Source organism: Ovis aries, chromosome X (genome assembly GCF_016772045.2).
Source record: "Ovis aries strain OAR_USU_Benz2616 breed Rambouillet chromosome X, ARS-UI_Ramb_v3.0, whole genome shotgun sequence".
Classification (NCBI taxonomy): Eukaryota; Metazoa; Chordata; class Mammalia; order Artiodactyla; family Bovidae; genus Ovis; species Ovis aries.
Genome location: NC_056080.1, coordinates 129,837,651 through 129,862,807, shown reverse-complemented (window position 1 = coordinate 129,862,807; position 25,157 = coordinate 129,837,651). Strand labels below are relative to the sequence as shown.

Genomic DNA, 25,157 nt, shown 5'->3' with positions numbered 1-25,157 from the left:
GGGGAGTTGGTGAGTGATCAAATTTATAAAATGTTTACACCATCCCATGACTTTCTCAAACATACATCTTGGCCCTGCGTGTCTGGTTCATGGAGCAACCGCCTGCTTTCTCTTATACAGTTGGGTTCTGTGGCCTAGCACTCCAGTCCCCACCATCAGTGATCCTGAGCAGAGGCCCACGAGGGGTCACCGCTGAGGCCTGCACCAGGGCGCATGCAAGAACATGATAGCCATTCCCTCCAGTGGCTCGCGCATGGTCACTCGTGACTACTACCATCACCTGTGCTCCACTTCCAGTAACAGCTCCTGGGGAAGCCACCCCCCATTTCCCCAAAGCAGACCCAGGACACTAGTGCGCCAGCTGTTCCTTCGGGAAGTCCACTCTCCCATTCATGGCCACAGTGTTGGCGTTCTCAGAGCACTCAGAGTCTGCCCAGGCTTCCACCGGCATGATCACCTGTGACCTGGCTCGGGAAGCCGTGGGGAAGCAGCAGCCCAGCGGCCAGCCTGGCAAAACCAACTGCAGGCCCCTGTCCTGAGTGATCACCACCAACTGCCAGGCTTCCTTCCAAGGTGCTAGGCTCATCAGAACCCTCCCCTCCTTGTCCCCTCCCCAAGACTAAGCAGGTTGCAGCCAATGGAAGCAGTTCAGTTTTTAATATCAAAACAGCAAAACATCAAAAAGGAAGTCGAGAGAACCCCACTCTCTACTTTTTCAAGCCGCAGGAGAGCCTTCCTTACAACCCATAACCCTGTGCCTTGCATCAAGTAAACAATAAACTCCAGGCAGTCAGCACACACACAAAAAAATATACATCTTCACTTTCAACTCCAGAAAAGATTTCCCAGAATCATCTGACTCTAGTTTTCAAGTGTCTGAGAAGTTAGTTCTTAGGATGAAAAGTAAAGAAGCTTTATGGATGACTGGATTTAAAATTTCCTCATCAAACCTGTTGTGTCTTTGACAATTAAAATGTTTAGAATTAGAAGGAAAAATGCTTTCATCTCAAAGTAAAAAGTATACTTTCATTTTACTTCCCATGTAAAGATGTATAGAAACACCAAGTCATGAACCAGATATTGCTGGGTAGCATAAGATGGGACCAAGCCTTTTGCTAAAGCACATTGATAGATGTACTATATTATAAACCATCGCCCTTTTGGTGGCTTTTATTTATTGAGTCTTTATTCTGTACCAAGTAATATGCTAAACAATTTAAATGGATGATCTTATTTGACCATCCTGTTAATCCTAGGACTTGGTTACCATTATTTCCATTTAAAGATGAGGAAAATAAATATATAAATAAATAAAGATGAGACAGTTGTTGCCCACGGTCACAAAATGAATAAAAGTTAGGATAGGAAGTCTGTCTGACTCTAAAGCCTTTGTTCTGGCAAGATTAATACAATGGTGAAGCGCTTGGATGCTAGTGTTAGAGCAATCTGGCTTCCAATCCTAGCTCTGCCAGTTGTTTATTCCATCTGTTTGTTCCTGGGAAAGTTACATAATGTCTATGTCTTCTGCATTCTTCTCTCTAAGGTTGGAATAATAGAGAACTGATGAGAGGAATAGATAATTTATGTACCTAGCATAGCCTCTAGCCACAGAGTAAGCACTCAGCAAAGACACACTACTATACTTCCCAGGTGGCTCAGTGGTAAAGAATCTGCCAGCAATGCAAAGCAGGAGACATGGGTTCGATCCCTGGGTAGGAAAGATCCTCTGAGAAGGAAATGGCAAACCACTCCAGTATTCTTGCCTGGAGAAGTCCATGGATGAAGGAGCCTGGTGGGCTACAGACCATAAGGTTGCAAAGAGTCAGACATGACTTAGAGACTAAACAACAACAACAAATTAGCCTATACTGTCTCCTATCATCATATATGCCTTTCATATCACCACCTTTCATATGCGGCACAACAGAAAGAGGCAGGTAGTCTGAGTTCTTGTGACAGCTCTGTTACTATCTCTAATTTGAAGAGTTCACTTATCTATGTTATAGATAACCCACTGTGTCTATGTTGTTTCATACAAAGTGTGAGAGCAAAACTCATCCCCATCTACACAAAGCTGTTCTAGGGAGCAAGTGAAATCAGACATATTTTTTAAAAAAATTCAGAAAAGTATAAAAGGATAAAGATATTATGCAGACATAAGTAACCATTCCATCTATTACTTTACAGAGAATGTAATATCCTTTTCGTATTTCTACTCCCATTCCCCTTTCCTAGTCCAACCCTTCTTAGTCTTATTTCTCCTCAAAGAAAGAGAAAGGATCAGATGGATAAGAGAATTAAAAAGTTAGAGTGGATGTTTGATAATAATAAAGAATTGGTCATGTTTTGGCTGTGATAGTAATACAGTAGATCTGTTTATTAAAAAGGTTTTTTAGAGACACATATTGAAATATTTGCTGAAAAGATGATACTGTGTCTGGATTTGTTTCAGAATAAATCCAGGCATAGGGTAGCAGTATTGGAGAATGAGTGAGGGCACTGATGTATCAAGATTGGCCTTGAATGACAGTCATTAAAACTGGATGGTGTGTGCATGGGGGCTCATCTTATTATTCTCTCTACCTCTGTATATGTTGGATTTTTTTCCATAATAAAACATGAAAAAAAAAATCAAGGGTTGCAAAGTCACATGCTTACAGAGTCAGGCAGGTAACATAAATGAGTGAAGCAAACAGGATAGAAACTGTGGAAACTGGGAAAGAATATGTCTCACCCAAAGTGGGCGGGGGTCCTCAGCTCCAGCTGACTGTTACTGGATGGGGTTGGGCTGCCAGATTTTCCAAATTTTTCAAGAGAAGCGAAAAATAAAAAATTTTATATGAACTCTTCCAATCCTTAAGTGTTGATAACTCATTCAAATATGTTTTATAGATGCCATGCTGGCCAACTAAAATCTGAGAACCAGATTCAGCCTGCAATTGCCATTTGTAACATCTACCTACAAGGACAACTTCAGGCAATTTTCACAACTCGGAAGCAGCAGAAAAGTGATAAAAAGCTCTTCCAAATCAACAAAATTAGAATGCCATCGTTCTGCCCTGATCTTCCTCATTACAAGTTCTGCTCCTATATATGCTTTATTCTCCATCCTCTGTTCCTATCTGTGAGTTTGTCTAACTTTATCTTTTACTCTTTTTACCTAGTTCCGATCTCAAATCCCTAACCATTGAGAACCAAGACATCTTGAAGTTCCAAACAAGAGGCCTCTTGATAACAAACGAAGCTTTAGGCCCCACCTGACCTGACTCTTCTTTCTGACACATTTTGCTGCTCTTCTGCGTGATAAGCAGGTAACTTGGGAGAGTCTTAAGGAACACTGTGCCCCGAGGGGCAAGAGAATGGACTGGTAAAGGCAAGGTGTCCTAGCAGAGGTGCAGCTCTTGTGTTGTCCACGAAACCCGAAGTATTCATTCCTGGCTGACAACCCACAGGGTAGGCATTTAGTGTGTGTTTCCTGGTCATGGCGAGAAGGGAGAGGGTGGATCTATTCTGAGACCTCCACTCTCCCTCCCTCACTCCTTCTCCTGTAACTACAAGCTTATGAGATGTCTGGGGGGATGATAAGTACACAGTGGATCTAAGAGATAAGGGCAGGTTTTCTGAGAAGCAATGTTTAAGTCGACATGAGAAGGATGAGTAGGAGTTAACCAGGTGGAGAACAGATAGAAAATATTTCAGGCAGTGAGTGAGGACAGTGTACACAAGAGCCCCAAGGTATGAGAGCAGTTGGCACTTTTGCGGAATTGACAGAAAGCCAGTGTAGCTGCAGAAAGGAGGAGAGTGGCTAGAGACGGAGCTAAGGTTGCAGGCAAGGGCCAGATGATGTAAAGCCTTGTCAGGTCCAAACTGAAGAGCCCAGTGAATCCAGGACACTGTGCTGGACGCCATGGAGGCTATAGACACAGTGCAGACCTGGTCCCTGCCTCCAGGAGCAGACAGTAGCCAGCGGGATATTAGGCAAGGGCCATTAGGGCTGCTAAAGAATGTTATTTGGAGTTATCGAGGAGGAAGTGATCACTCTGTGTGTGTGTGTGTGTGTGTGTGTGTGTGTGTGTGTGTGTGTATCCGTGGCTGTGCCATGTAGCATGTGGATCTTAGTTCCCCAGCCAGGGATCGACCCTGTGCCGCCTGCATTGGAAGCCCAGAGTTTTAACCTCTGGGCCACCAGAGAAGGCCTAGAAGCGGTTACTTCTGAATGGAGGAAGAGAAGAGGCGACAGTTACTTGAACCCTGAAGGATAAATGGAATTTCAACAGAGAACATGGTCAGAGAATCTCTGGCAGTGGGCGCAACCTGCACAAGGGAGCAGAGGCAAGGCAATTCAGAGCATACTGGGGAGGAAAGGAGAGTAAAGCTGAGGGTGGGAACAGACTTTGAGAAATGATGCTATTGTGCAGTAGAGCTTTGGTGGGAGGGGGGCGCCTAGTATGCCAAGCTATTTTGTCTTCATTCTGTTGGTAATGGAGAGTTACTGAAGGCTTTAGAAAATCTAGTATTGGAGGGAACAGTAATTTACTGGGAAGTCATTCCTTTTGGTCTTTAGATCACTTGCCTTCTGTAAGCACCGGCAAATAAAGCTGGGTCTAACAGAAAATGAGTGTGATAATATCACTTTTTAAACACTGTTAACAGAATAGAAATACAATAGAGACATATATAACAAACAGTTCCCAAAGGCATTCACGTTTTCATACTACCTCAAATCATGTTAGCATTTCAATTTCTACTAATACAAGGAACATTATTCTTTAAAAAAAAAAAAATAGGGAAAACAACAACAACAAAAAAACCCCTTAACTTTTGCAATGATCTCAGCAACTAAGTTAGGAAGAAAGCCAGGCTACTTACTATCTCCAGTTAAAAATATTTAGTGCAAATTTTTGGAACCTTCCATGAACTGCTGAAACACACAGTTTAAGCATTCAAAAATCGGTTTAATTACCATATTAGCAAACTGGAAAAGAAAAACCATTTCAATAGATGCAGAAAAAGCATTTGGCAAAATATAACCTCCATTCCTGAGTAAAACAAACAAACAAACAAACACCCCAGGGATAAATGGTAATTTCTTTAATCTGTAAAAGACAACTATGAAAAATCCCCAATTAACATCATGATGGTAATAGACTGAATGCTTTCTGCTTAAGGACAGAAACAAGGCAAGGAAGTTCAGGGAGTTGAAGGTATAGTCTCAATTTTCTCTGTGAAGGAGACATTATCCTCTGCCTATGCCCAATTTTTTAACTCTATCAGTTTGTTATTGTTCACAGATATTTGAAAGACTAACAAAGAAGAAAAAGAAAACTTGGCTTTGGGTAAGTAATGTAAAGCCCAATTCATCCATTAGAATCGCTTGCTCTGCGGTAATTCACGAAGCATCACCATGCCAAGCACTACACATAATGGGATATGCACTTCGAGGATTTCAGCTGTAATGAAGCAATAGTTCTCAAACTCTGGTATGCATCTGAATCATCTAGGAATACTAAAGTTCATATTTCTAGGCCCTAACTCCAGAATATCTAGTTCAGTAGGTCTGGAGTGGAACCTGGGAGTCAGAGAATCTATTTTTTTAAAAGCTTCTCTCAATTCCTGGTACTGATGCAGGTGGCTCCTAGACTCCATTGGATATATACTGTAGTAAAGACATCACAAATATTTTGCTATTTTGCTATTTGCTATTTAGGTTGCTTTATTTTGCAACCTGATTTTGCTATAAGGACACTGGATGATGACACTACTGAAACATTCCAGCTTCGGGGTTATGTGTTTATAGCATCCTAAGCCACAAAGACATACTCTTCAAACTTTCTCTACCCCTGCCTCCCAGTACCCTACTCTCTTCTAGGCTTCCTCCCTGTTCTCTGGCTGCCCACTTGACAGTTTGATAAAGACCAGCTATGTATTGAGATATGTGAAATTCCCAGAGGGAGAGGCATTTGGGGGACCCCACCCTGCTGAAATCATATTTGTTTCTGCTTCTCTGCCCTCTTGGCCATTCATTCCTTCTCTCCTTAGCCTCTAGGATCATCTCTCTTTATCATCAGGGCTGTCTATGTACAAAACAATGGATCACATTGTAAGTGTAATTAAGGCCATTAAGGTCAAAAATAATTCCATACAGTGAAAAGATAGCACTGATAAGCTAACCCAAATTACATTTGTTTCCTGTCCACATTAATTTGTTTTGCGAGTGCAGAACACAGTTGAAAGAACAACATGCTGCCTGACAGGCCCTGAAAATCAGCACTTGCTGTGAGTAATTTAAATTGAGCACTATTACCATTTACAGATTGATTCTGCTTAAAATCAATAACAAGGGAAGGTCTCAAAGCTTTAAGCTGATACTAATCACGTTGGTTCAGTAACTCCTTGTAGTTAAGTTATATATATTTCTTCCTTCGTCTCTTAGTCATTGTAGCCTCTTGAGTGCCAAAATGATCTTTAAATATTTTGCAAGTTCTCCTTTCTTTCCCGTCCCTGTCATCTAGAAATTTTTGTGATAGAAAACTTTCCTTGGAGAGAGTTGATCACAAGTTCAAGGCAGGGGTGGAGGAGGAAAAAGCAGCTAATAGAAATACATATTAAGAACAATATACGTCTGGTGCCTAAAGTAACTTTTTAAGTCCCCATTTTATTTTATTTATTTACTTTATTTTTTGCTGTGCTGGATCTTCGTTGCTGCACAGGCTTTCTCTAGTTGAGGCTGCTTTTCATTGTGGCGCCTGTGCTTTCATTGCAATAGCTTCTCTTGTTGAAGAGCACGGGCTCTAAGGTACATGGGCTTAGTTGCCCTGAGTCATGTGGGATCTTAGAGGACCAGGGATTGAACCCATGTCCCCTGCATTAGTAGGCAGATTCTTAACCACTGGACCACCAGGGAAGTCCCTAAGGTAATTTTATTATGTCATATTGACAACTTCTGAAGGAAATGGCAACCTACTCCATTATTCTTGTCTGGGAAATCCCATGGACTGAGGAGCTTGGTGGGCTACACGCAGTCCAAGGGGTAGCAAAGAGTCAGACACGACTTAGTGACTAAACAGAAACAACATTGACATCTTCTACTATCAACACAAGTCTTAGAATGAATATTGGTCTTGGAAGAACACTGCTTCAGTCTCCCCTTTTCAGACAGGAAAATTGAGATCCCAGCAATTTGAGTTTTGCTTTCTTCTTCCCTCTTGTCCTCCTTCCTGCTACCCTTCACTTGCCTCTGAGCCAGCCTAGACTCTAAGGTTAGTCATTTAAGTCATTTAATATCTAGAAGCCAGGAACCCCTGACCCTTTTGACCTGCTTTGTCAGTCCCCCAAACTGGGGAACCCCACTGTTTGCATTTACTAAGTCTTCCTTGACTCACTCTCTGGGACTTGCATCAACCCACTGCCAAATCTAATGATTCTACTTCAGCAATAGTTTCCAAGTCAACCCATGCCTTCCTGATTCTTGGTAGTAGTTTAGTCACTAAGTCGTGTCTGACTCTTGTACCCCAGTGGACTGTAGCTTGCCAGGCTCCTCTGTTCGTGAAATTTCCCAAGCAAGTAGAGCAGGTTGCCATTTCCTTCTCTGGAGGATCTTCTCAACTCAGGGATCAAACCCGGGTCTCCTGCATTACAGGTGGTCTCTTAACCAACTGAGCTACCAGGAAAGCCCTCCTAATTCTCACTGCCAACAGTCAGTTTCGGGGCTTATTCCTTTTCCCCGAATTATTGGCACAGCTTCCTAACTCTTTCCTCCCACCATTTCTTTGTCTCCAGTCTTATCTTCACTGCCACCCTCAATGGAGCTAGAAGACTAATATTCCTAAAACCAAGTCATCTTATGACAACTTGGCTTGAAACCTGTCAGTGGCTCCTGATAATGGACTATGCAAAGCCCTGAGTTCTTGGCTTGATATTCAAGTCCTGCTCGAAATTGATCCTTGTTTATCCAGACTCATCAACTCTCCTTGCTGTACCATATGTCCCATACGAGACTGCCAGCCTTTTCCCAAAAGCACTCAGGTTTTCCCTTATCCCTACCTTCACTATTTTGGGGGGGCTGTGCTGGGTCCTCGTTGCTGCATGCAGGTTTTTTCTAGTTGTGGTGAGCGGACGATACTCGCTAGTTGCGGCGCATGGGCTTTTCACTATGGTGGCTTCTCTTGCTGTGGAGCATGCGCCCTAGGGCCAATGGGCTTCAGTACTTGTGGCATGCTGCCTTAGTTGCTCCGCGGCATGTGGAATCTTCCTGGAGCATTGGCAGGCAGATTATTAACCACTGGACAACCAGGGAGGTCCCTCACCTCCACTATTAATTTTTCTAAGTGAAGTAAATTCGCTCAGTCGTGTCCGACTCTTTGTAACCCCATGGATTGTAGCCTACCAGGTTTCTCCGTCCATGGGATTTTCCAGGCAAGCATACTGGAGTGGACTGCCATTTCCTTCCCTAGGAGATCTTCCCGACCCAGGGATTGAACCAAGGTCTCCCGCACTATAGGCAGATGCTTTACCGTCTGAGCCATCAGGGAAGTCCCAAATGTTTCTTTGAGCCCCTCTTTTGGGTGGGAGGGGGAGGGGGAAGGCAAGAATACTGAGGTGGGGTGCCATTCCCTTTTCCAGGAGATCTTCCTGACCCAGGGATTGAACCCGGGTCTCCTGCATCGTAGGCAGACGCTTTAACGTCTGAGCCACCAGGGAAATCTAATTTTTCTAAGGACTGGTTTAAATGTTTTCCCTGCAAAATAGCACACTAGAAAGTTTTCTTTCTCTTTCATAGCATTTAATTATAATACATTTTTAGGAAAATTTTTTGATTATTTTATCCTTCCTACTCAAAGTATAAGCTTCTTGACAGTGTGAATCATCTACTTAATCTCTAATTCAAGCAAAACTCATCATTGTAGTATGCAGCCACTGGAGCAGATTTGTGCAACGAAAATACAATATGAGCCACATATGTGATTTAAAATTCTCTAGTAGCCATTATTTAAAAGTTAAAAGATATAGATGAATGTAATTGTAATCATATATTTAAATTCATATCAAAATATTAACATTGCAACATGTAATAATATAATTGAAATATTTTATATTCTTTCACACTACATCTTTGAAATCAAGTATGTATTTTTAAAATTTATTTTTATTGTGATAACATTGGTGTATAACATTACATACGTTTCATGTGGACAACCTTATATTTCTACTTCTGTATATACTACAGCATGCTTGTTGTTGTTGTTATTCAGTTGCTCAATCGTGTCTGACTGTTTGTGACCCCCTGGACTGCAGCACACCAGGCCTCCCTGTCCCTCACCAGCTCCCGAAGTTTGCCCAAGTTCATGTCCATTGCATTGGTGATAACATACAGACATCTCATCCTCTGATACCCTCTTCTCCTTCTGCCCTCAATCTTTCCCACCATCAGGGACTTTTCCAATGAGTCACCTGTTTGTATCAGATGATCAAAATATTGGAGCTTCAGCTTCAGCATCAGTCCTTCCAATGAGTATTCAGGGTTGATTTCCCTTAAGATTGACTGGTCTGATCTCTTTGCTGTCCATGGGCTGCTCAGGAGTCTTCTCCAGCACCACATTCAAAGGCATCAATTCTTCGGTGCTTCGCCTTCTTTATGGTCCACTCTCACAAGCATATGTGACCACAGGGAAGCCTTGACTATACAACCCTTTGTTGGCAGAGTAATGTCTCTGCTTTTCAACACACTGTCAAGGTTTGTCATCTCTTTCCTGCCAAGAAGCAATCATCTTCTGATTTCATGGCTGCCATCACTGTCTGCAGTGATCTTAGAGCCCAAGGAGAGGAAATCTGTCACTATTTCCACCTTTTACCCTTCTATTTGCCATGAAGTAATGGGACCAGATGCCATGATCTTAGGGTTTTTTTTATATTTAGCTTTTTTTAAGAAGTGAACCCATATGGATTTTATTTTTTTTACAGTGTAAACCATTTATCATTTATTATTATTATTTTTTTTTACTTTACAATATTGTATTGGTTTTGCCATACATCAACATGAATCCTCCACGGGTGTAAATATGTTCCCCATCCAGCCAGCTCTTTCACTCTCCTCCTTCACCCTCATCAAGAGGCTCTTTAGTTCCTCTTCGCTTTCTGCCATTAGAGTGGTATCATCTGCATATCTGAGGTTGTTGATGTTTCTCCCACCTATCTTGATTCTGGCTTGCAACTTATCCAGCCTGGCATTTCTCATGATGTGCTCAGTGTATAAATTAAACAGGATGACAGCAGACAGCCCTGTTATACTCCTTTCTGAATATTGAACCAATCAGCTACTCCATACAGGGTTCTGACTGTTGCTTCTTGACTTGTATTCAGGTTTCTCAGGAGACAGGTAAGATGCTCTAGTAGTCCCATCTCTAAGAGCTTTCAACAGCTTATTATGATCCACACAGTCAAAGGCTTTAGAGTAGTTGATGAAACAGAGGTAGATGTTTTTCTGGAATCCCCTAGCTTTCTCTATGATTCAGTGAATGTTGGCAATTTGATCCCTGGTTCCTCTTCCTTTTCTAAATCCAGCTTGGACATCTGGAATGTCTTGGTTTGCTTAATGCTGAAGCCTAGCATGCAAGATTTTAAGCATGACCTTACTAGCATGGGAGATGAGTGCAACTGTCCAATGGTTAGCACATTCTTTAGTACTGCCCCTCTTGGGAATTGGGTTGAGGACTGACCTTTTCCAGTCCTGTGACCTCTGCTGGGTCTTCCAGATTTGCTGACATATTGAATACAACACCTTGATAGCATCATCCTTTAGGGTTTTGAATAGTTCTACAGGAATTCCTAGTCAAGGCTATGGTTTTTCCAGGGGTCATGTATGGATGAGAGAGTTGGGCTATGAAGAAAGCTAAGTGCCGAATAATTGATGTGTTTGAACTGTGGTGTTGGAGAAGACTCTTGAGAGTCCCTTGGACTGCAAGGAGATCCAACCAGTCCATTCTGAAGGAGATCAGTCCTGGGATTTCTTTGGAAGGAATGATGCTAAAGCTGAAACTCCAGTACTTTGGCCACCTCATGTGAAGAGTTGACTCATTGGAAAAGACTCTGATGCTGGGAAAGATTGGGGGCAGGAGGAGAAGGGGATGACAGAGGATGAGATGGCTGGATGGCATCACGGACTCGACAGATGTGAGTTTGAGTGAAGTCCAGGAGATGGTGATGGACAGGGAGTCCTGGCGTGCTGCGATTCATGGGGTCACAAAGAGTTGGACACGACTGAGCGACTGAACTGAACTGAACAGGAATTCCATCACATCCACTAGCTTTATTAACAGCAGTGCTTCCTAAGGCCCACTTGACTTTGCTCCCCAGAATATCTGGCTCTGGGTAGCTGACCACACCATCGTAGTAATCTGGTTCATTAGGATCTTTTCTGTATAGCTCTTCCATGTATTTTTTCCATCTTTTCTTGATCTCTTCACATCTAGTAGGTCTCTACCATTTATGTCCTTTATTGTGCCCATCTTAGGGGAAAATATTCCCTTGATATTTTCAATTTTCCTGAAGAGATCTCTAGTCTCTCCCCTTCTGTTGTTTTCTTCTAGCTTTATGCACTGTTTAATGAAGAAGGCCTTGTCTCTCCATGCTATTCTTTGGAACTCTGCATTTAGTTGGATATTTTGCTTTCTCCCTTGCTTTTCACTTCTCTTCTTTCTTTAGCTTTCTTTAGTAAAGCCTCCTCAGATAACCACTTTGCCTTCTTGCTTTTATCTTTTGGGGGGATGGTTTTCTTTGCTGCCTCCTGTACAATATTACAGACCTCTGTCCATAGTTCTTCAGGCAGTTTACTATACCTAATCCCTTGAATCTATTCATTTCCTCCACTGCATAATCATAGGGGTTTTGATTTAAGTTGTACCTGGTTTACCTAGTGGCTTTCCCCATTTTCTTTAGTTTAAGCCTGAATTTTTCTATGAGAAGCTGTTGATCTGAGCCACAGTCAGCTCCAGGTATTGTTTTTGCTGACTGTATACTATGTATCACTCCATCTTCAGCTACAAGAATGTAATCAATTTGACTTTGGTATTGACCATTTGGTGATGTCCATGTGTAAAGTAGCCTCTTGTGTTGTTGAAAAGGATATTTGCTATGACCAGTGCATTCTCTTGACAGAAATCTGTTAGCCTTTGCCCTGCTTCATTTTGCTCTCTAAGGCCAAACTTTCCTGTTACTCCAGGTATCTCTTGACTTGTTACTTTTGCTTTCCAATCCCCAGTGATTAATAGGACATCTTTTTTGGTATTAGTTCTAGGAGATCTTCTAGGTCATCATTGAACTGATCAGCTTCTTCGGCATCAGTGATAGGGACATAGACTTGAAATACTGTGATATTGAATGGTTTGCCTTAGAAATGAATCAAGATCATTCTGTCATCTTTGAGGCTGTACCCAAGTATTGCATTTCAGACTCATTTGTCTGAACAGTATTGCATAGGAACCTGGAATGTTAGGTCCATGAATCAAGGTAAACTGAAAGTGAGCAAGCAGGAGGTGGTAAGAATTAATATTGAAAAAAAAAAAAAGAATTAACATTGACATCTTAGGAATCAGTGAACTAAAATGGAAAGGAATGGGTGAATTTAATTCAGATAACCATTATATCTACTACAGTGTGGCAAGAATCCCATAGAAGAAATGGAGTAGCCCTCATAATCAAAAAAAGAGTCCAAAAGGCAGTACTAGGGTGCAACAGCATGCTTACCCCTCCAAGAAAATTTTGTTTCCATCTGTCACCATACAGTTGATCTCCTTTACCAATTTAACCCTCTCCACCCTCCCTCCCCTCTGGTAACCCTGCTACTCTGTTCTCTATATCTGTGTATTTCTTTCTGTTTTTTCCTTAATTTTGCTTTTGTTTTTATATGACTCATATGATTAAAATCATGCAGTGTTTGTCTTTCTCTGACTTACTTCACTTAGGCTAATACCTCAAGGTTGATCCATGTTATCACAAAAGGTAAGATTTCATCTTTTTATGGTTAACAAGTATTCCGTGTGTGTGTGTGTGTGTGTGTACGTGTGCTTTTCTTGTTGTTCAGTCACTATATTGTGTCTGACTCTTTTTGACCCCATGGGCTGCAGCATGCCAGGCTCCTCTATCCTCTACTATTTCCCAGAATTTGCTCAGATTCATGTTTATTGAGTCAGTGATGCTAACCATCTCATCCTCTGTCATCCCTTCTCCTTTTGCCTTCAATCTTTCCCAGCATCAGGGTCTTTTCTAATGAGTCACCTCTTCACATCAGGTGGTCAAAGTACTGGAGCTTCAGCTTCAGCATCAGTCCTTCTAATGAATATTCAGAACTGATTTCATTTGGGTTGACTGGGTTGATTTCCTTGCAATCCAAGGGACTCTCAAGAGTCTTCTCCAACATCACAGTTCAAAAGCATTAATTCTTCAGTGCTCAGCTTTCTTTATAGTCCAACTCTCACATCCATACATGACTGTTGGAAAGATCATAGGTTTGACCAGATGGACCTTTGTTGGCAAAGTTATGTCTCTGCTTTTTAATATGCTGTCTAGTCTGGTCATAGCTTTTCTTCCAAGGAGCAAGCGTTTTTTAATTTCATGGCTGCAGTCACCATCTGCAGTGATTTTGGAGCCCAGAAAAATAAAGTCTAACACTGTTACAATGTTTCCACAGTTTCCCCGTCTATTTGCTCTGAAGTGATGGGACCAGATGCCATGATCTTAGTTTTCTGAATGTTGAGTTATAAGCCAACTTTTTCACTCTCCTCTTTGACTTTCATCAAGAGGCTCTTTAGTTCTTTGCTTTCTGCCATAGGGTGGTGTCATCTGCATATCTGAGGTTGTTGATATTTCTCCCGGCAATCTTGATTCCAATTTATGCTTCATCCAGTCCAGTGTTTCTCATGATGTACTCTGCATATAAGTTAAATAAGCAGGGTGACAATATACAGCCTTGACATACTCCTTTCCCAATTTGCAAGGAGTCTATTGTTCCATGTCTAGTTCTAACTGTTGCTTCTTGACCTGCATACAGATTTCTCAAGAGGCAGGTCAGGTGGTCTGGTATTCCCATCTCTTTCGGAATTTTCCAGTTTGTTGTGATCCACACGGTCAAAGGCAATTAGCATAGGGGTGCAGGTATCTTTTATTTTTATTTATTTGTTTATTTTTATTTTTGGCTGTGCTAGGTCTTCCTTGCTGTGTGTCGGCTTTATCTAGTTGTGGTGAGTGGGGGTTACTCTTCATTGTGGTGCTCAGGATTCTCTTGTTGTGAAGCACAGGCTTGTGGAACACAGGCTGCAGCAGTTGCAGCACTTGGACTCAGTAGTTGCAGTATGCTGGATCTAAGGTATGCAGGCTACAGTAGTTTGGGCACAGGAGCTCATTAGTTGTGGCTTGTGGGCCCTGGAGCATGCAGACTTCAGTAGTTGTTACTCACAGGCTTAGTTGATCTGCAGCATATGGAATCTTCCTGGGCCAGGGATAAAACCCGTGTCCTGTGCATTGGGAGGAAGATTCTTATCCATTGCACCACCAGGAAAGTCCCATGTATCTTTTTTTTAGTATGAAAATTTATTTTTAATTGGAGAAAGGCTCCAATTATATATATATATAATGTGTAAAATAGATAGCTGGTGAGAAGTTGCTATATAAAACAAGGAGTCTAGCCTGGCGCTCGGTGAGGGCCATATATCTTTTGGAATTAACGTTTTTATATTCTTTGGATAAATACCCAGAAATGGAATAGCTGGATCGTATGGTAGTTCTAATCTTAATTTTTTGAGGAATCCCATACTATTTTCTATAGTGGCTATACCAATTTGCATTCCCATCAATAGTGTATGAGGCTTCCCTTTTCTCTACATCCTAACCAATATTTGTTATTTCTTGGTTTTTAGATAGTAGCTGCTCTGACAGGTATGATGTGATATCTTACTGTGGTTTTGATTTGTATTTCCCTAGTACTGAGTCTTGGGCATTTTTTATGTGCCTGTTGGTTATCTGTATGCCTTCTTTGGAAAAATGTCTATTCAACTCTTCTGTCCATTGTTTAATTGGGTTATTTGTTTGTTTTTGTTGTTTAGTTGTATGAGTTCTTTATATATTGTGGATACTAACTTATCAGATATGTGATTTGCAAATATCTTCTCCCCTTCAGTAGATTGTCTTTTTTGTTTTATTGATGGTTCCTTTGTGGCTCAGATGGTAAAATGTCTGCCTACGATGCAGGAGACCTGGGTTCGATCCCTGGGTGGGGAAGATCCCCTGGAGAAGGAAATGGCACCCCACTCCAGTACTCTTGCTTGGAAAATCCCATGGACGGAGGAGCCTGGTGGGCTACAGTCCATGGGGTCGCAAATAGTCAGACACGACTGAGCAACTTCCCTTCCCTTGCTGTGCAGAAGCTTTTAAGTTTGATGCAGTCCTATCTATTTTTTGCCTTGCGTCTCTTGCCTGAGTAGACATATCCAGAAAAATTGCTAAGACCAATGTCAAAGAGCATGCTGCCTATGCTTCTAAGAGTTTTATGGTTTCAAGTTTTTCATTCAAGCTTTTAATACATTTTGAAGTGATTTTTGTGTATAGTGTAACATAACCATCCAATTTCATTTTTTTTGCATGTGGCTGTGCAGTTTTCTCAACATCTTTAATTGAAGAGATGCTTTTTTTTCTCCATTGTATGTTCTTTGCTCTTTTGTCATAAATTAGTTGTCCATATATGTAAGGATTTATTTCTGGTATCTCAATTCTGTTCCATTGATCTATATAACTGTTTTTCTGACAGTATCATGCTGTTTTGATTAGTATGGCTCTGTAATATAGTTTGAAATCAAGGCATGAGATACCTGCAGCTTTGTTCTTTCTTTGCAGCATCTCTTTGGCTTCCCAGATGCTCTGACTCTGTGACTCCCTGGACTGTAGCCCACCAGGCTCCTCTGTCCATGAGATTCTCCCAGCAAGAATACTGGAGTGGGGCGACATTTCTGAAAGGTCAGGGCAAGGTCGGGCGTGTTGAGGCATGCCTGGGCATGCCCGGGCATGTGGTGACATGTCCCGGCCGAGAGTGCTGCAGACAGGCCCTGGAGGCGGGCCGACAACCAAGCCGTCCAATCAGGGGCCGACACAAAGCCCTCGCCGTCCAATCAGGAGCTGACACGGAGCCCTTGGACACCAATCACTGCTGAGCCCACGTTTTCTTCCTTATATGGGAGCCCCTGCCCGGGCTATAAAACCCTTCCACACCCCTCACACCTCAAAGACTCTGCAGACTCCCTTTACTCTGCAGACTCCCTTTGCTTCGCAGACCCCCCTCGCTTCGTTGCTTACCCGCCCCCGGGAGTTCTGCCCGAGAGCGACCGCCCAATAAAAGGCCCTGATCAACGGTCCATAGGGGTGGCTCCTTCTTCCCACGGCGTTTCTTACAATTTCCTCCTCCAGGAGATCTTCCCCACCCAGGATCAAACCCATGTCACTTAAGTCTCCTGCACTGGCAGGAGGATTCTTTACCTCTAGTGCCACACCAGAAGCCCATTAGTATGGCTTTGTAATATAGTTTGAAATCAAGGCATGAAATACCTGCAGCTTTGTTCTCTCTTCTCAGGATTCCTTTGACTAGTCAGAGCGTTTTGTGGTTCCACATAAATTTTAGAGTTTTTGGTTCTATTTCTGTGAAAAATGTCCTGTGAATTTTGAAACTAATTGCATTAAATCTGTAGATTGTGTTTTAGGTAATGTGGACACTTAATAATATTAATTCTGCCAATTCATTTGTGTCATCTTTAGTTTCTTTCAGCAGTGTCTTATAGTTTTTAATGTTACAGGTCTTTCACCTCCTTGGTTAAACTACCAGGTGTGTATTTAAAATTTACAGCACATCTCTGAAGTAGTTACATTTCAAGTGCTCAATAGTCCCTTGTGGCTAGTGGCTATCAAATTGGACAGTGAAGTTCAGCAGTCTTGCTGCCTAAGTTCAAATCCCAGCTCTATAATTTATAGCTGTGTAATCTGGACTAATTGCTTTAATGCATATATACCTCAATGTGAATATCAAAAAATAAAATGGGAACAATAATTGTACCTGCCTCGTAGGGTGCAGTAAAGATAAATGATAAAATGTGAGTAGAAGGCTTTAGTGTTATCATCTTTGTGGTTATCGGAGCATCCAGAGAACATCCATGGTTTCCAGCTAATGAATGTTTATAGAATTGAACTGAATTCTGCTCAGAGTTCCTCAAATAGCAGAGGGATTAAAAAATAATGCTTTGACAGATGAACGGATAAAGAAGATATAGTACAGATATACAGTGGAATACTGCATGCATGCATGCTGAGTTGCTTCACTTGTGTCTGACTCATTTTGACTCCTTCAGGGGATAGTCCCAACCCAGGGTTTGAACATGAGTCTCTTATGTCTCTTGAATTGGCAGACAGGCAGGTTCTTTACCATTAGTGCCATCTGGGAAGCCCACAATGGAATACTACTCAGGCATAAAAAGGAATGAAATAATGTCATTTGCAGCAACATGGATGCAACTAGAAATTATCATGCTGCTGCTGCTGCTAAGTCACTTCAGTCCTGTCCGACTCTGTGCAACCCCATAGATGGTAGCCCACCAAGCTCCCCCGTCCCTGGGATTCTCCAGGCAAGAACACTGGAATCGGTTGCCATTTCCTTCTCCAATGCATGCAAGTGAAAAGTGAAAGTGAAGTTGCTCAGTCGGGTCCGACTCTTAGCGACCCCATGGACTGCAGCCTTCCAGGCTCCTCCATCCATGGGATTTTCCAGGCAAGAGTACTGGAGTGGGGTGCCAGTGCTTCTCCTCCTGAGGAACTAGGCTGTTGCAAATCTCCAGCGAAGCCAAATGCTCTAGGCTGCAATTGCTCACATGTGCCATTCTTCACAGACCTGCTCTCAGCTGATGGAACCTCCTTGTAACCCTCCTCTCATCCCCCTCCCACCAGGGTGGCCCACAACCAATGACTGACTAATATGAGGCATAAAACCCCGCTCCATCTTGCCTCAAGTGGGTGTAATTCTTCCATGTGGTTTATGCTCCAGTTCCATGTGGGTCAGGCCCCTGGGCTAGATGTGACCTGACACACATCTTGTTTGTCTTGTTCCTTTTCTTTTCTATTTCACTCTTTCCATTGCCTGTTTCCCCCCCAAAAGTGCTCCCTCAGTAAATGCCTGGAAGCCAACTTCAGTCTATTGGTGTCAATACTCTGCTGTCATCTTCCCAAATCATTTTCCCATTCATCTCTGGGGACTGTTCAGACCCATGCTCTGGGCTGGGTGTGCTATTGTGCTGAAAGTGGGCTGAGGGGCTGACTAAACAAATGGGCTCTATCGAAGTGGCCATAATTATCATACTAAGTGAAATAAGTTGGAAAAAACAAATACCATATATTATCACTAATGTGTGGAATCTAAAGTGAAAGTGAAAGTTGCTCAGTCGTGTCCGACTCTTTGCGACCCCATCGACTATACAGGTCATGGAATTCTCCAGGCCAGAATACTGGAGTGGGTAGCCTTTCTCTTCTCCAGGGGATCTTCCCAACCCAGGGATCAAGCCTGGGTCTCCCGCATTGCAGGTGGATTCTTTACCAGCTGAGCCACCAGGGAAGCCTGTGGAATCTAAAATATGACACAAGCTAATCAATCTATGAAACAGAAACAGAACTGGGGACATAGAGAGTACACTGGTGATTGACAAAGGGGAAACAGTTGAATTGGGAGTTTGGGATTAGCAGAAGCAGACTGGAATATATAGAATAGACAAGCAGCAAGGTCCTACTGTATAGCACAGGGAACTGTACTCAATATCCTGTGATAAACCATAGTGGAAAAGAATAGGGTGAAGTCGGTCAGTCGTGTCTGACTCTTTGCGACCCCATGGACTGTACAGGCTCTTTCATCCATGGAATTTTCCAGGCAAGGATACTGGAGTGGGTTGCCATTTCGTTCTCCAAGGGATCTTCCAGACGCAGGGATTGAACCCGGGTCTCCCACACTGTAGGTGTGGAAAAGAATATGAATATATATATATATATATATATATATATAACTGAGTCACTTCACTATACAGCAGTGATTAATACATTTTAAATCAACTATATTTCAATTAAAAAAATATTGGCATAAGTATGCTTATGGATCCTTCACGTTGTTGTAGAGCAGAAATTAACACAACATTGTAAACTGATTATCCTCAAATTAAAAATAAATACTTAAAAAAATCAAACATATTTCAATTAAAAATATTAGGGATATAAGGATACTTATGGCTGATTCACATTGTTGTATGGCAGAAACCAACAAAACACTGTAAAGCAGTTACCTTACAATAAAAATAAAAATAAATCTTAGGGGGGAAATTAATTCTTTGGAGTGAGAGGTCATAGTTTCAAACTCTAGTTCTCCTTCTTAGCTCCATTCATGACTCCACTCCTCTCACCCCGTCATTCCTCTAGTCTTTTCTGCTCTGTAAAACCTATGCTCCTTTATCTCTGGACAGGAAAAGCCACTTTGAGATTGATGCTTACTCCTTGGAAGAAAAGTTATGACCAACCCAGATAGCATATTCAAAAGCAGAGGCATTACTTTGCCGACTAAGGTCCGTCTAGTCAAGGCTATGGTTTTTCCTGTGGTCATGTATGGATGTGAGAGTTGGACTGTGAAGAAGGCTGAGCGCCGAAGAACTGATGCTTTTGAACTGTGGTGTTGGAGAAGACTCTTGAGAGTCCCTTGGACTGCAAGGAGATCCAACCAGTACATTCTGAAGGGGATCAGTCCTGGGATTTCTTTGCAGGGAATGATGCTGAAGCTGAAACTCCAGTACTTCGGCCACCTCATGCGAAGAGTTGACTCATTGGAAAAGACTCTGATGCTGGGAGGGATTGGGGGAAGGAGGAGAAGGGGACAACAGAGGAAGAGATGGCTGGATGGCATCACTGACTCGATGAATGTGAGTCTGAGTGAACTCCGGGAGTTGGTGATGGACAGGGAGGCCTGGCGTGCTGTGATTCATGGGGTTGCAAAGAGTCGGACACGACTGAGTGACTGAACTGAACTGAACTGTAGGAACCATAGGGATGTAAGAATGAAGCATAGTGGGGAAGACAAGTAAACCCTGAAAAATGAAGAATGTCGTACAGGCTAAAGCTCCTTTAGATTACTTCCTTCCTACTTTATGGGCATTAAAAAATAGCTTTTGCTTTAACAAAATAAACCTTGGTTCCATCTTTTGTGAAACTGAAAACCAAAGCAAAATAATGCAAGCTGTGTGAGGGCAGAGATTGTGTCTGCTTATTTTCCACTTATCCCCTATGCTTAACACAGTGCCTAGCATATAGTAGGCATCCTATTGCTGAACACATAGATGAGGAAGCAGGAGCTGAGTTTTCCTTTGCAGGATAACAAGGACGCAACAGGAAGTCATTTCATTGTATATTTCATAAGTAATGCATTAGTTGTCTATTGCTGCATAACAACATAACCCCAAAATTTAGCAGCTTAAAATGACACACATTTATTATCTGACAGTTTCTGTCGGTCAGGAATCTGGTCATGACTTAGATGGGTGTCCTGAGCTTAGGGTCTCTCACAAGGCTGCCATCATCCCAGTGTTCTACTGAGAAGGATCCATTTCCTAGCTCACTCATGATTGTTGGCAGGATTCAGTTTCTCATGGGCTGTTCTATCAAGGCCTCAGTCCCTTGGTTCCTTGCCATGAGGGGCCTCTCTGCTGACATGTCACAGCATGGCAGCTTGCTTCATCAGAGTGAGCAACCAAGAGGACAAGAGAGGGCACAAGCAAGATAGAAGTCACAGTCTTTTGTAACCTAATCACTCACAAGGTCCAGCCCACACCTAAGGGAAGGGAATTATAGAAAGGAGTGAAGCACCATGATCTTTGGAGACCACATCAGAATGTGAGTGCTACAGATGCTGAGTAGACTGGTTGTTTTGAGTATAGGTAAATGAAAAACTGCATAGATGGTGAAGCTGGAAAGTAGGCTGGAGTTAGGCCAACCGTGGAGGTTCTTGGGATGTCCTAAGTTGTCTGAACTTTGTTCCGATGCTAGCTACTCAAAATGTAATTCATCAATCAGCAGCATTCTTATCACCTAAATACCTGCTAGAAAGACAGAAGCTAGGGCTCCTATCACAGACCCACCAAATTAGAGTCTGCTATTTTAACTAGATCCCAGCTACATCAAAGTTTTAAAAATGCTGCTTTTGTTTCTGATAAAGAGAAAACAGCTTTTGTGAAAAGACTGAACATGGAAGAGGAGGAATGAATCAAAGATGACTACATTTTTTGAACATACAAATAGGATTGTCTGCTTATGGCATTAGGAGATTTACAGAAGAATATGGCTGACCCTCAATATCAGTGATTCCCATACTTAATTCTGCATTAGAGTCACAAGAAGCTTTTAAAATGCTCCTTGGATAAATACTGATTCCAGGGCTGGAGCATCATGTAGTGCCGAAAATAAAGTGCTCAAAACACAAAAGGATAGGAGTAGGTCAGAGGGATGCTGGAGCCAAGCTTTAAGAGTTCCCAACATCCAAAGCTGGAAAAATTTGAGCAACAAAATAAATAATACGGTATTATGTTATAATCCAAAGTATAAATATCCATGAATCCATACTGATATAAATGACTGAATAAATGAGAGGCCAATATCCAGGTGCTTAGTCCCTCAGTTGTGTCTGATTCTTTGTGACCCCATGGATTGTAGCTTGCCAGGCTCCTCTGTCCATGGGGGAAGTCTCTAGGCAAGAATCCTGGAGTGGATTGCCATTACCTCCTCCAGGAGATCTTCCCAACCCAGGGACTGAATCCAGGTATTGAACCCAGGTCTCCCACACTGTAGGCAGATTCTTTACCATCTGAGTCACTAGGGAAGCCCAAAAGGGATCCAGTAATGCAGGCAGAAGTCACTGCAGGTGAAGGCCCAGTGAGGCACCAAGGGAAGGTCATGGTCAAGTATGACTGCAAGGAGCTACAGAAGCGTCTCAACCTGGAGAAGTGGATCTAGGAGCAGCTTGAAGACTGCCCGGCCCCTGTTTTTCCCTCCTCCCTAACCCCTACCCCAGGAAGAGGAGATTCCAGAGCTAGAAATCGATGTGGATGAACTGGACATGGAGACCAATGATACCTCGGCTACCAGGGTCAAGGAGTTGCTGGTTGACTTACAAACCCACTGAGGCCCTCATCTCTGGCCTGCTGGACAAGATCTGGGGCATGAAGAAGCTGAGCACACTCTAGAAGAAGTAAGGGTCCTCGACCCAGGTGAACAGTGGCTCCTACAGGACAATTGCTGGTCCCCTCCCCCAACCTCATAGCAACAGCATTGAGGTGGGGGGGGTGGCCTGCGGCCAGGCCTGGTGCCATGTCAGGGCTCCCTATACTGCTGGCCCAGGGGCCTCTTCTTTGCCCTCAGTTTTTCATTTGGGGAGTTTATTATTATTCTTATTAAACTGATGGGATTTTGTGTTTTCATGTTTACTGCAGTGTGGGCCTTCTATGCCTTTGGTGCAGCTAAAAAAATTCATGTTGATAGTATGTACACTTCAGGATAATGAGAATGGCACCTACCGTCTATGGTGTGTGCTCAGTTGCTCAGTCGTATACAACTCTTTGGGATCCCCATGGACCGTAGCCTACCAGGTTCCTCTGTCCATGGGATTTCCCAGAAAAGAATACTGGAGTGAGTTGCCATTCCCTTCTACAAGGGATCTCCCTGACCTTGGGATCAAATCCACATCTGCAATGGGAAGCAGATTCTTTACCACTGTGCCACCTGGGAAGCCCACCTCACCTCTGTTGTAATCCTCTCCGAATCTCAAAACCTCAGACAAACCCAAACTGAGGATGACATTCCACAAAATACCTGACGAATTCATCTTATATTTGTCAAGACCATGAAAAACAAGTGAAGACAGAAACTGTCACAGATAGGAGAAGCTAACGAAACACGATGATTAAATGAAAGAGGGATCCTGGATTGGATTTTGGAATAGAAAAAGAACATTAGTGGAAAAACTAATGAGATCAAATAATGAATGAAGAAATAATAAATCTCTAGTTAATAGTAATGTACCAATGTTGATTTCTTAGTTTTGACAAATATACCATAGTTATGGAAGATGTTAACATTAGGGCACCGGGTAGCAGGTATACAGGAATTCTCAGAGCGGTCTCTACAACTTCTCTGTAAACAGACTTATTCCTAAATAAAATGTCCATTACAACTCAGTAGATGTCCATGCCTCACTGTCTGAGATTCTGATTCACTATTTCTGGGTGAGGGGGGACAGGTGGTTAAATACCATTATTTTCTAAAAATTCCCCAGATGATTCTGGTGTGGGGTCCACACTTTAACTACTGCTCTGTACCAAACTCTTATGGTGATTTCTCTCAAACCACTGTGAAAAGTAACCACGTGATACAAAGCAGTGTTATACAGTGCAAAGAGCACTAGTTTACAGCTCAAGAGACTTAATCCTTCATCTACCATCATTCAGCTATAGAACCTGGATAAACCACTTCATCTCTCTTAGCCTCAAGCTTCTCATCTGCAAAATAGAGACTAATGACCATTACATGAAATAAAATCTATAAAATCTAAAAATGTTTCCAATATGTTTACTATTTTAAAAACGTTTAACATTATTTATTTGTGGCAGTGCTGGGTCTTCGTTGCTGCATTGGCTTTCTCTAGATGCAGAGAGCGGGCACTACTCCAGTTGTGGTGCTCGGGCTTCTCATTTTGGTGGCTTCTCTTGCTGCAAAGCACTGGCTCTAGGTGCTCAGGCTTCACTATTTGCAGCACCATGGGCTCAGTAGTTGCAGCTCACAGGCTCTAGAGTGTGAGTTTAGTCGTTGTGGCACTGCCCCGCAGCATGCAGAATCTTCCTGGACCAGGGACCAAACCTGTGTCCCTTGCATCAGCAGGCAGATTCTTAACCATTGGACCACCAGAGAAGTTCTCAATTTTTCAGATTACCATCTAGTTCTGTTATCGCCAACTTAATAAATAATTCCATGAAATCCACAGATGTATAGAACAGTCTTTTGGACTCTGTGGGAGAGGGAGAGGGTGGGACGATTTGGGAGAATGGCATTGAAACATGTATAATATCATATAAGAAATGAATCACCAGTCTAGGTTCAATGTAGGATACAGGATGCTTGGGGCTGGTGCACTGGGATGACCCAGAGGGATGGTATGGGGAGGGAGGTGGGAGGGGGGTTCAGGATTGGGAACACGTGTACACCCGTGGCAGATTCATGTTGATGTATGACAAAACCAATACAATATTGTAAAGTAATTAGCCTGCAATTAAACTAAAAAAAATAAGTCAGAGCTAATATATCTCAAATTAATAACATCCACACTTCATGATATTACCATATACCCAGTCCAATGATGCTGTCATTGCCCCCAGATACTTTGGGACTCCTTTAATATAGATAGAAGCCAGTTTTTAGGCCACAAAAGAAAGTCTTTTAAAATCACACCTCATTGACCAAATGTAGCCAGCTTTGTCACCCATGTTTAACCACCAGACAGTCCTCTAAATGACCCTTGGTTATTTCTAAAAGCCAAAACTGCCCTAAAGGAACAGAGCCTGGGCCATTAGGGGAAGAAAATTCATTTGAGAACTTGATAAAAAGATACACAGTCCTCCCCAGAAAAATATATGAGCATGCAAAAAAAATTTGCCAACAATTTGGATCCCTAGACTTTAAAACTCCCAATCTGGGGAGATAAATATTTACGATTACTAAGAAAATCCAAATGTTCCGAAAAGACTCAGAAGAAATCCTTTGGAGGCAACTTCTCTGAAGGAAACAAATACACAACAGAAAAACACTGTGCTTGGGGTGTAAATAAACATCTTAAGATTTGGGTATGTCACTAGTTTGGAGCAAAAAAATCACCTTCCTCTTAATGTCAATTTCCTCATTTGCAAAATGCAGAAAAGAGGATTGTGCTACCTCAATGGTTCTCCATGAGTTCATGGAGCAGCCTCACAATCACCTAGGAGGTCATTAAAAGTGCCTACTGAATCAGAAACTTTGGGAGTGGGGCCCGGCCATCTGTGTTTTAACAAGCCCTCCAGGGGATT

General features: G+C 42.4%; 1 protein-coding gene across 1 annotated transcript; it reads left to right on the top strand.

Annotated features, from left to right (window-relative positions):
• The first annotated feature begins 223 nt into the window (after nt 1–223).
• LOC114111269 (pancreatic progenitor cell differentiation and proliferation factor-like) lies at nt 224–583 on the top strand. The gene is made up of 2 exons (XM_027962996.2): nt 224–309; nt 342–583. Exons 1-2 carry the CDS (start codon nt 224–226, stop codon nt 451–453), a joined length of 198 nt encoding a protein of 65 aa, XP_027818797.1. The 3' UTR covers nt 454–583.
• Nucleotides 584–25,157: the final 24,574 nt, after the last annotated feature.